Source organism: Nematolebias whitei, chromosome 11 (genome assembly GCF_014905685.2).
Source record: "Nematolebias whitei isolate Nwh7 chromosome 11, NemWhi1, whole genome shotgun sequence".
In the NCBI taxonomy this organism is placed as follows: domain Eukaryota; kingdom Metazoa; phylum Chordata; class Actinopteri; order Cyprinodontiformes; family Rivulidae; genus Nematolebias; species Nematolebias whitei.
This window is the reverse complement of record NC_056508.1, coordinates 48486925-48499400: the sequence shown is the minus strand read 5'-3', so window position 1 is coordinate 48499400 and position 12476 is coordinate 48486925. Positions and strand designations below refer to the sequence as shown.

The window sequence follows — 12476 nt, the reverse complement described above, 5'->3', positions numbered from 1 at the left end:
CTGCCCTAACGGCTGGACTGAAGTGGATAAACGCTGCTTCCTGTTTGTATCTCATCATCGAAAGTGGGCCTACGCTGAGGTACCCGACAGCTGCAAGGAACATCTGTCTGTCTGTTGATCAATCAGTGTTTCTATCCTTACACCCAGTTCTGACAAAACGCCCCGTTCAGAGACATTTGACACTTTTTGTTCCACTCCCTCTCTTCTTGTCCCTCATGTCACTCGTCAGCTCGACTGCGTCAAAAACGGAGGAAATCTGGCGTCCTACCACTCGAAAGCTGAATACGACACCATCAGAGGGTTTATCAAGACCGTGATGGGGTATGACACCAGTTCCTGGGTCGGAGGCTCTGACACAGCACATGTGAGTTTGAAAACGTGACAAAACTCCATTAAATGGCTCATTGACAGGTTCAAACGGCAAATAATAAAAGTTTCATTTTAAAGTGTTTTTAACAATCCAGATTAATGTTCTTAGAATAAACTTTTATAACCTTTGTGTCCATCAGAAGGGAGTGTGGTTGTGGTCCGATGGCTCCGAGTTCAGCTACGGTAACTGGGGCAGCGGGACACCAAACCACGGCAAGCACAGGAACTGTATGGAGATCAACTATGAGGGTACTAATCATGAAACTGTCCTTTGCTTAAGTTCAATGACAAAAAACAACTATGGATAAACTAAACGCATCGAGTCTCTTGGTGGATCCCAAACAAACAACCCTTTTTAAATGATAAACAATCCTCATTTTTCACATTTTCACTGATTTACATAAATGAAATAGTCAGAACCATGTGACTTTATTGGGGTTGATCTTGTTTGTGTTTTTTGCTTACAGAACGTGATTATGTTAATAATATCAAGTGTAGCAAGAAGCGACCCTACGTCTGCGCCAAAAGCCTCCAAATGTGCATGTCCTGTTAAAATGTGACGGGACCATCCTACTGGTGTCCAGCCTCGAGGACGTCTCTGCCGGAGGACGAACTTACGAAGACAATCCGATGTCAGCTCCATCACTTCTATAAATAAATCCTCAGCTGTTCTTATCTTTTAATTTGATAAATCTTGTAATGTGAGAGTAAAAGTTATGACGTTTGTGTTGAGTCGAATAAGCTTTGAAAACGGTCAGGGAAGTTTTGGTCAAGGTTTTTGGATATTTATCACTAACTAATGTTAAATGAACGTTGAACCATGTGCGTGAGTTCTTTTCCCTCTCAGAGAGGAGCCTGCATGTACAGCTGGGGGGCCGAGGTCATCAGGGCCTGACTCTGAGCCTATATAAGCATATAAAAACAATTCTCGCACACTGTCCGGTGCAGACTCTCGTGACCGGGCTCCAAGCATGTAACTTTTGTACATCTGTGTACGCGTGTTGTGACCGTCTGTTCTTGTAAGTAAAAACTGGGTAAATACCTTCTCATGTCCTCGAGTGGTTTCTTTCAGTAATTAAGACGAACAGAAGATATTTTATCCAAATAAAGTGTCATAAAACTGCTCAGTGACAGGGTGGATGAGATTCGCCTTGAGACGATGAAGGCTCTGGATGTTGTGGGGCTGTCCTGGTGGACACATGTCTTCAGTGTCTCATGGAGGACATGGACAACGCCTGTGCAGTGGCAGACCGGGGTGGTGCTCCACTTTTAAAAACGGGGACCGGAGAGTTTGTTCCAACCATCATGGGATTAAGACGAGACAGAACTTTATTGATCCCACAGGAAATTGTTGTGCCAGAGTTTCAGTACAAAGGAACAAACACAAGGAATCACACAAGATGTAAAAATTCCAGTGTAAGGCTCAAGGGCAGCGTCAAAACCTTTCAGGCTTAAAAACGACCCGGGCAGCAAGAAAAACACACCAAAAAGAATTAAATAAGTAGACTCCAAACATGCATGAGGATATAAACTCCAAACGTTGCAGAGCTATGATATTTTTTAACAGTATCTACTTTTTCAGAAACTTGGATCTTCCAGTTTCACCCCAGAAAGACGGTTTAACATCAACCACCACAAGAACCAGAGCCCCACACAGCCAGCTTTTAAACCAGTAGCCTGTACCATTTCTAATAAGGAGGGGGTGGAGCCAACATTTACATTTTCTATAGGAAAATAACACACACTTAACTAAATTAGATCTCTAGAGAAAACAAATGTTTTAAAACAATAACTTAAATAATAATTTAATTTAAACAATTTAAAGCTGAACAACAACCTAAACCCAACCAGAATCCAAAACATGTCCCTCCCTCTCAGTAAGTGTGGCTTTTTCCAGTGAGGCTGATTGAAAACACCAGTTCCTTGTCAGCATTGCTCATGGGCACACTTCCATGGCAACACATGACCCGGTGACCTCAACGAGAAGGAGCGAATGATTAGAACAACAAAACCTCCAAGTTAAATTAATAACTAGATCACCAGGTTTAAGCCTTTTCCCAAATACAAACAAAAACATACATTTATGCCTTAAGTTCTTTTAGGAAAGTCCAAGCAGCACCTGTTAGTGAGGGGGGGGGGGGGGGTGTGAATCCCTCACAACCAGCAATTAAGTTCTAGACAGCCCAGGTGCAGACATGAGTGAAATGTTGGTATAATTGGTATTGGTATAAAGTTTATTCATTTTAAACATACAAAACAATTCCATAAACTATATAAAAATATACAAAATATTTCAAATGAAAGGCAGCAGAAAGTAGAAAAAATCTTATTATATCTGCCCCTTTTGTCAAACAATTATTTCAATCATAATGATCTTCAAGTAACAGAACAAAATGAATAACTCTTCCTAATTTTTCTAACTCTGATACAAAAACACACTAAGCTGCTTCACCCTCCCTGGGAAACTTTACTCCAGGGTGTTGGAAGAGATAGAAAACATTACGATAGAAATACTGTCAAATGAAAACTAAACACTTTTAACAATTCAAGGAAATGAAGTCAATTTGTCCTCTAGTAGTCTGAACTAAAGACAGCATAACAAGCCAAACCTAACTATAGGATTTATCAACAAGGAAAGTCTTAAGCCTATATATATGTATATATATATATATATATACCCTTTCCACACACTTGCAATATTCTAAACAATGTTTCTAAACTCTAAACGCTCTAAAAGAGACAGAATGTCATGACTTCAGCTCCCTGCCTCTTCTACTCTTTGCTACCTGCAAGCGCTCTTGGCCACGCCCACTTCGCTGCTCTGCATGAACAGCCGATCAGCTGCAGCAGTAAGGTTTTTTTTCTGCAGCTCTAGGCTGCACAGATGTGCAGCAGGTGCTAAATAGTTAAAATAATTTATTTTAAATAAAAGATCCATGCTGATCGTGCGGCTCATCCATCAGCCAATTACGTGTCATGTCCAATCTTATTTTGAAAAACCGTGATAGAGCGAGTCCACAATAAATGAATCCTGAAATAGCGAGGGACTACAAACTTTCTTAAACATACCTATTTTTTGGACTATAAGGTGCACTTAATTTATTTATTTTTTTCAAAAATCGACAGTGAGCTTTATAATCTAATAATATAATTATAATCATCCAAGTCCCATTTAAGATTGACAGTATTGAAATTCATAAATTTAATGAAATAAAATTTGGGGGCGTCGTTATTGATGAGAAGCTGACGTGGAAATCTCATGTAAATGACTTAAGAATAAAAATAAAATCAGTTGCATTACTGTATAAAGTAAAATAGTTTTTGAACGACAAAGCTTTGTATATATTGTATAATTATTGTTCCATATTTAATCTGCTGTATTGAAGTTTGGGGAAAAACATGCAAAACAATTACAAATCCTATTTTTATTTTACAAAAAAGAGCTAAAATAATTATTAGTAGGAAGTGCTATGGTCACTCAACAAATATATTATTTCATCAATTGAAATTATAAACATTGTATGATTTGTTTGAATATAATATTTTACAAGTCGTGTATAAAACTCATAAAAATATTACCCCAAATATTAAATAAAAATGTGTTAAAAAGAGTCTTTATAACCTTAAGGGAGTGGAAACGTTTGTAAAACCTCCAGTTAGAACTGGTCTGAAGGAGCTGAGTTCAGGGAACACGATGTGGAACTGACTTGATATCACCATAAACATTTATAAAACAATTTATATGTTTTAAAAAATGATTAAGTTAAAATTGTTGGGAAAGTATGGTGCCATGATATCTAATATTGTTTGTTTTCACTTTGGACATTGGTCAATCCCAAGTTGTTGTTTGTTTCTAGTTATTTTATATTTTTTTAATAAGGGGCAGATATTATAATAATTTATTTCTTCTATCTGCTCCTTTTTCATTCAATGTTTTTTTCTTTTTGATGAATTTGTTTTGTTTATTTTAAATGGATGAATAAAATAAAATAATAATAATAAATAAATAATCCAGAGTGCCCTGTGCATTAATTCTGGTTGTGCTCACTGACCTTGAACTGATTTTATGTGATACGCTGCGCTCAAAAATCTGTCACAATGACCTCGTTTCTCTTAACGCGCCTTATAATCTGAAAAATACAGAACTTGTTTTTCTTTTGACGCCACTTTTAGATTTTCGCTACAGCTTAAATTTTACTGTGCAGTCATATTTGCAAACACGTTTGTTTTTATTTTCCAGTTAATGGGTCCCCAAATGTGCAGCGCACAACTTAAAGTGCATCTGTCCTCAAATCAAAGCTCCAGAGGAAAAAGAAAAAGAGGACAAAGAGTTTTGTGACGTGAAAGAAGCTGATTTTTGTGTTTGCAATAACTCAGAGGTCAAAGGTCGCAGACAACATCGACTGCAGCTGTTTTACCGAGTCACAAAGTTAAAATACATTGAAATCTTTAAATCAGTAACTGAGATTAAACTCTTTAATGTAAATGTTTTATTTCATAAAACAAACCTAATGAATCAAACATTGTGTGTAAGTGGTTTCATTTCCTGCTGCAGAAACTTTCTTTTGTAAAAGTCGTTTGATATTTTCTGTTTTATTTGTTTTCCTCAGATAATTTGATGTGAACTCAGACACGTGTCACTCGCACAGATCAGATTTCATCACTTTCTTCCTGAGTTCCTCTATTTACCAACAAGATGTTTGAGCCGGTTTATCATGTTAGGATGATAAAATTATTATTTTCCTTCTAACAAGTAAGCACAGAATACAATAAGACAGAATAAACTGCAATAGTTTTGTAATAATTATGAAAGTGAACAACGTTCAAAACGAAAACACATGTTTAAAGTTATTCTGTACATAATTCAGACTGTGAAGAACCAGATGAGAACAGGTTGTTGAGTCAAGTCAAACGAACTCAAACTAAACAGACACAAAGTCCAGAGATGAAGTCCGGACACTGTTGTAATCGTTCATCAGTGTGGAACTGGACACACTTTAATCTGGGATTATTTTATGATGATAAAAGTCAGAACTTCACTCTCATTTGATACAATAAAAACAACTCCAGAACTCATTTTTATTTGGTGATTTGTTGAAGTTTATCAACATTGTCTCTTTTTATGCTGCTCCTTTATTACCGGCACATCATTTTAGTTTAAACTCTAATCTATTTTAAGCTCAGTCCCCGCCTTTTAATCTGCGTGTCTCTTCTTATTTCTGTTTTTTCTTGTCCTGGAAGAAGATGTTTCCGTTCGGCTGCTTGTTCCAGCTCAGTTTGAGGTCTGCTGTCACTCCCTGGTCCTTCATCTTCTGCTGCAGCTGAAAACACAAAGAAAATTGGACATCTGTTAGGATCTGTTAGGATCTGTTAGGATCTGTATGATCGGGATCATACCCTCGGAATCTCCCTCGAAGACTAAGACCTGAAAACCAAAGTAAGGGTAACATCCTATTATCTAATTAAGGATTGAATCAAGACTTTAAGAAATCATATACTCACCAGCTGTGCTTCTTGCAGATCTCCCAGTCCTCTGCCTTTTGGCCAAAACCTGCAATTGAACTAATTTCCTTTTTTACTCTTGTCTCCTGGTCCTCTGTGTTCAGTTCTGGTTTCCAGCAGAGTTTAAACAAACCAGTATTGGCAGAATGCTCCAACCAAAGGCAAACTAAACCAGGACTCATCGGACACAGAATGGATTCCTGTTTTTGGTATTTTATATCGCTTTATAATGTAGCTGTTTTTGTTTCGTTTTTTTATATAATTTCTTTGATTTACTTTTCATTTTATGATTATCTATTGTTGTCTGTACCTCATTCTTTGATTAAATCAGGTCTCTCTTGTAAATGAGTCCTCGTGACTCCATGTGACCGACCTGTAGAAATAAAGGTTGAATGAAAAAACCACAGAAAGACCAAAATGCAGTATCTCTGCAACAAGAAGATACAAGCCGACATGAGACAGCCCCCTGCAAGCTTTAGAAACAACAGGAAACAATGGCCCAACACATGCAAGGTCTTAGAGGTATGTAAGTGACAATCCAATCTCATTTTAATAACATTAATCCCAATCCTGCAGTTTTGCCTCTTTGACACCACTACTACCAGCTCCTGAACTCAGCCCAGTCAGTCTGACAGAGATGAAGGATTTACAAGTTCCTCACCCTGATCCATTTAATGGAAACTAATCATTGTGCTGGATATGCTCTTCAGTGTGTCTTAGCTTTTGGTCAAGCTCCTAAGACATGCTCTTCTGACTGCTTTAAGATCTTCTTTTCTGTCAGTTCCCAGAAGAACAGAGCTCTGAGATGGTCCGAAGCTTATCTACACTCACGGCCTATAAGACAATTAACATTTGATCCTTTTCTCTCAGACTGTAGGAGAGCTTTTGACTACCCTCTTCATGAGAAAGATGCTGCCAACTTAATACTTGGTACAAACTCTGTGGTGGATCATTCCATTCACTTCCTCGTCGCTGCAGAGGAGACTGGACGGAATGGTTCATTAATCAAAACATTGTTTATTAACTCTCTTTCTGACTCTGTTAAGAATCATTTAGCCTCCCGAGAAGATCCCAAAGATCTTGACAAAGCCTTTGAATTGGTTTTCAGATTGACAATCGACAGAGAGCAGAATCACCACAGCCCTAACTGAACCAGAATGCAGTTAGGACAAGCTTGCTGAACACCCCAGGAGCACCAGTGCTGTATAATGCCACTGAATGTTTATACTGTGGTAATTATGGACACTATCTACAGGTAGTTTCTTGCCCATTATGATCCAAAGGACGAGCCCATCATCAAATCCAGGGATTTTGGTAGGTACGTCTTCTTTTTTCACCAGCCCTCACTTTTTGCTTCGTGCATCTGTTTTAATAAAACAAATCTCCCTATTCAGGTTTTAATCAACTCATGTGCAGAACATAGCCTCATCAGTGAGACTTTAGTTGGACAGTTGATGATACCCACAACTCCTTTAGCACAACAGGTGAACGTTTCTGCTCTGTCTGGACATGACTTACCTGCCATAACTCGCAAGGCCGATAAGATCCACCTGGTCATATCGGGTAACCATCACGAGGAAGGTGAGTTCCTGATTTCTTTTTCATCATCCTCCTCACTTCTGATCCAGGATTACCCCTGGGTAAAACATAATCCTGTTATTAATTGGAAGGGGAACAGGGTTGACAATTGGGAGTAATTTTTGTCTGGCCAAATGTTTAAACACCACTCTACCAGTTCCTTCTTCAAAACCTGAGACACAAAAAGAAATAAACTTATCCAATGTTCCCAAAAAGTACCAAGATTTATCTGCAGTGTTCAGTAAATCCAGAGCCTTGTCTCTTCTGCCCATGGGCCATATGATTGTACCATGGACTTGCTATTTGGTGTTCTTTACCTTCTAGCAGGCTCTATAAGAGCTCTGGTCTGGACAGACTATGAAGCAATATATTGAGGGTTCTTTAACTTCAGGCATTGTTTGGCTGTCCACTTTCTTTGTCTTTGGGTACAGAATTTGTTTTTGTGGAGAAAAAAAGACAAGATCCTAAGGCCTTGACTGAAGAAGGAAAGATGAAATGTTTCTACAAATTTTTTTTGTGTTTTTTTGAACGTCCAGAGGACCTGACTTAACTGTTTTAGACCCTAATAATCATATTGATTATATGAATCTCAAGCAAGTTCATTCTTGATGATGCAAGATGCTTTATCATAGAACAAGATCTTATCTTGTCCTTCTACAGAGGACACCCTGAGAAATGGATGAGATCGACAAGATGTGACCGTTGAGAGGGAGGCACTGTTAGGATCTGTGGTATGAGCTCCCTCTGCTGGGCATTTTATTATTTGCAGGGACTGCCAGGAAGAAGATCCTCCATAGGTGGTTCCAATCACCTCATCTACTCTGTGTGGCCAAGTTGGTGTAGAGGTAGGGCAGCCGACTTGGGACCAGAAAGTTACACTTCGACTCCCCACCATGCCCACATGCCGTGGTGTCCCTGAGCAAGACACCTAATCCCTAATTGCTCCCTGGGTGCTTGCATAGCTGTCCACTGCTCCACTTGTGTGTATCTCAAGTGTGATGGGTTAAATGCAGAGAAGTAATTTCATAATTGTATGGGAACACACAGTGATGACAACACATAGCACTTACTCTACCCTTCTTAAGGCCCTGGCTGACTTCAGTTCATCATTAGAGTGTTGAGTTGCAATGGTGACTAAACCAATAGCCCCTGAATAGTTCTGATTGTTCAGCTACTTAACTTGATCCAGCTTCCCCTACAGCCTGGACCTGGTCTCTCTGTGCAGACCTGTCTCCTGGTTCCATGGTCTTACCCCCAGATTCTGTTAGCAAACTTTGAGCTCCGGTCCTGCAAGACAACCAAGTGTTCAGACTCTACACCTTCCTGTTTGCTCCTGACGTCTTAATGCCTGCTTCTCTCACCTCTGAGCACAGTGACCACAACTGGACCTCCCTCACAAAGGGATTTACCTTGGTCAGGAGGTTTTGCAGAGCTGCAGGGTCAGTCAGATCCAGAGGCGAGCTCTTCACCAGCTTCAGTCTCACAGTGTGCTTAGAAAAAGGCACAGGATCTTTAAAAACAAAATAACATTTATTAGCTGTAAGATTTCTGTGTGCATGCTCAGCCGGAAGCAGGAAGAAAAACAGGTTTTCATTTTGTTTGATGGACAAGCTGAAGGGCTCAAATGGAGCATTCCTGTTGATAATGATCAAATATTCCCACTTTGTCTTACATCAGTTCAATTCAGTTCATTTCTGTAGCTCCAAGTCACAACAGAAGTCATCTCAGGACTCTGAACAGAAACATTCACATACATTATAAAGACAATTAGTAAAAGTTCTCCATGTAAGGAAGCAGCAGACTGTGTTGAATCTTCACTTTGTCTCAGTCTCTCATCCTGAGCAAGCACAAAGGAGACAGTGGAAAGAAAAACTCCCTTTTAACAAGAATAAACCTCCAGCAGAACCAGGCTCAGGACGAGTGGCCATCTGCGTCACCTGGCTGGGTTTGAGAGGACAGGAAGGAGAGACAAACACAGAATGACACATCCAGGTGTGGTTTCTATAGTCCAGGTGTGGTTTCTATAGTCCAGGTGTGGTTTCTATAGAAGGAAAGACAAAAACATGTTAAGATAGAAATAATTACAAACAGGTGGAGTAGAGCAATTAAAGAAAGCAGCAGAGAGAGGACATGGTCAGTTTGTCCTCCAGCAGTCTAAGCCTATAGCAGCATAACTAAGGGATAATTCAGGAAACCCAAGCCAACCCCAACTATAGGATTTATCAAGAAGGAAAGTCTTAAAACTGGACAATGTGTCAGCCTCACGGACAGAAACTGGAAGTTGGTTCCACAAGAGAGGAGCCTGAGAACTGAAAGATCTTCCTCACTTTCTGCTTCTGGAAACTCTAGGAACCACAAGTAAACCTGCAGTCTGAGAGTGAATTGCTCTGTTAGGAAAATATGGAACAATAAGATCTGTAATATAAGATGGAGCTAGGTTGTTGAGAGCTTTGTAGGTTAGAAGTAAGATTTTGAATTCAGTTCTGGATTTGACAGGGAGCCAGTGGAGAGAAACTAAAACTGGAGAGATATGATCTCTCCCAGTAACTCCAGTTAAGACTCTGGCAGCAGCATTTTGGATCAACTGAAGACGTTTTAAAGAAGTATTTGGACACCCAGATAATAAACCATTGCAATAGTCCAGTCTAGACGTGACAAATGCATGGACCAGTTTTTCTGCATCATCTTTAGATCAGATGTTTCTAATGTTAGTGATATTACGCAGGTGGAAGAAGGAGGTTCTAGTAACGTTTTTAATGTGGGGGATAAAAGACATGTCCTGATCAAAAATAACACCAAGATGTTTAACATTAGAGCTGGAGGACACATTAATGCATCTAAGGAGGGAGAAAGACTGAAACATTCATTCAGCATTTATTCTCAGTGGCTCTGTGCTGCCTAAGGGGACCTGGCCAGTGCGGACCCGAGCTTCCAGTTCAGCCTCTTCTCCAAAATTACCAAAAGACTAATTTAATACATGTACCATGAAGGCTAAAGGAGGCAAAGGACTAACTTAACACCTGACACACAGAGCCAGAGAGAACAGAAGCCATGCTAATCATCGTGTCTACAGTCCTGTTAGCGTTTGTGTCCACCTTTCACTTCAGAACAAAGACTGTGAACCTGTGCACCATCAGGCTGGCAGTAAATCAGAGAGAAAGTACCACACGAACAAGCTCCAACTCCATCTTCTGCTGCTGCTTATTCATGGTCAGAAGAAACAGGTCCAGGAGAGAAACCCAGACCTCCCTCTCCAGCTCCTCCTGGGGGACCCCGAGATGTTCCCAGACCAGAGAGAAAATATAATTTGGGCCTCCTCTCAGTGGGACGTGCCCAGAAAACCTCTAACGGGCGGCGTCCTGATCAGATGAACCTCCTCAGCTGACTCCTTTCAATGCATTTTTAGCTAATTTCAGTTGTTTTCAGACAAATTCATTTTTTTTGTGGTAATTTCTGATATTTTCAGCCTAATTAACTTCTTTCTACTAATTTCAGCTTGTTATGCTCCCTTCAATTTTTTATGCTAGTTTCAGCTTTTTCTGCTATTTCAGCTACATTTTAGCTGTTTTGTGCTAAATTTAGCATTTTCAGCTAATTCCACATTTTTAAGCTCATTTCAGCTCGTTCCACTTCCTTCTGGCTTAAGCTTCTATCTGCCTTTGCAGCTACTTTTCAGCTAATTTTTTTTGTTGCTAATTTCAGCTTTTTAGCTCATTTCTAGTTTCTGTGCTAATTTCTGCTGATTTAAACCTAATTCAGCAGATATGTGTTCTTTCTACGTTCTTCTGCTAATTTAGGCTTGTCCTTCCATGTCAGCTACATTTCAGCTATTTTTAGCTCATTTCAGCTGTTTTTCAGCAAGTTCTTCAGCAATAAGCATTTACACTGCATTTTCACAGGAAATGCAATTTTTCTAGTTTATAAAAAACAACAACAACCTCTTTTTATAGTTGTGTCACTGGATTTCACATAAAATGGTGAGACCTATGGAACAACAGAAAATTTGCTACCAAGACAGAAAAACGTGTTTGTCCACAAAGAGACATCCGTCCTTCTTAGTGTCCGGTGACATAAACGCAGCAACTCTTACAAGAAACCTGTCCAGCTGACAACCGGAACTATCAATGAGTCCATCCTATGTCTTCCACTGTGGAAACAAACCCAGTAGGTTTAGAAATGAAATGTCTTAGTCCCCAGATTGGTGCAGCATTTGCAATATTGTGGACTCTGTGCCGGTCCATTGTGGTGAATACGAGCTGAGCTATAAGACAAAACTCTGTTTACTGGTCGGTCCACGTTTCTCCCCTCACCTCTGGTCATGAACTCTGGTAAGGATGCTCCCTGGGTCTCTCGGTTGGCCTGGGAACCCCTTGGAGTCCTCCCAGAAGAGGTGGCTGTGGAGAGAGATGTCTGGACCTCCCTGCTCAAGATGCTGGCCATGAGACCTGAGTCCAGAACAAGTGGAAGCTAATGGATGGATGAATGGCTGGATGGATGGATGTCTGAGTCCCACTTCACTTTATCTTGGTGTTTTTGCTGCATTCAAAATTAGTTTCAGACTCTGACATCCACAGGAGCCTGTTGCTCAGTCCAGGACTGGAAAAGTCTCAACAAACAAAGACAAACCTAAAACCCTGAGTCAGGACTTACCATGGTGACAGATGAAGGGTTTCTTCAAGTCACACAGACAGTCCACCCAATAACCAGGGTACCAAAAGTTATCTGCCATGCATTTGTACATCCCTCCTAATGGTGTCCTTGCCCAATAACGAAATACATACAGGGGTCCGTTGGACCACTTCCAGGTGTTTTTGTAAAGACCGATCCAGACAATTGCTCCTGCAGGTTTCACCGTCCTTATCTTCTCGTTTTCGGACGCGCTCCGGACACTGGCCAGGTCTGTGTAGTGTTCTCTGCAGTAGTCCTGAGCTTGCGGCCATGACATTAACTGGGTGGTGACGACAAATGTCACATTTGTCCCTGAAAAAGAAAAAAGCAAAGACACTGAGGAACCACAAAACAAAACT

At 40.1% G+C, this 12476-nt stretch overlaps 1 protein-coding gene across 1 annotated transcript in view; it reads left to right on the top strand.

Moving 5' to 3' along the window:
- Positions 1–922, top strand: part of LOC119417388 (galactose-specific lectin nattectin-like) — a 4033-nt gene extending 3111 nt beyond the window's left edge. The window contains exons 2-4 of the mRNA XM_037684591.1: positions 230–364; positions 510–618; positions 837–922. Of these exons, the coding sequence (XP_037540519.1) occupies positions 230–364; positions 510–618; positions 837–922 (330 nt within the window). The remainder of the gene's footprint in view (positions 1–229; positions 365–509; positions 619–836) is intronic.
- The last annotated feature ends 11554 nt before the right edge of the window (positions 923–12476 follow it).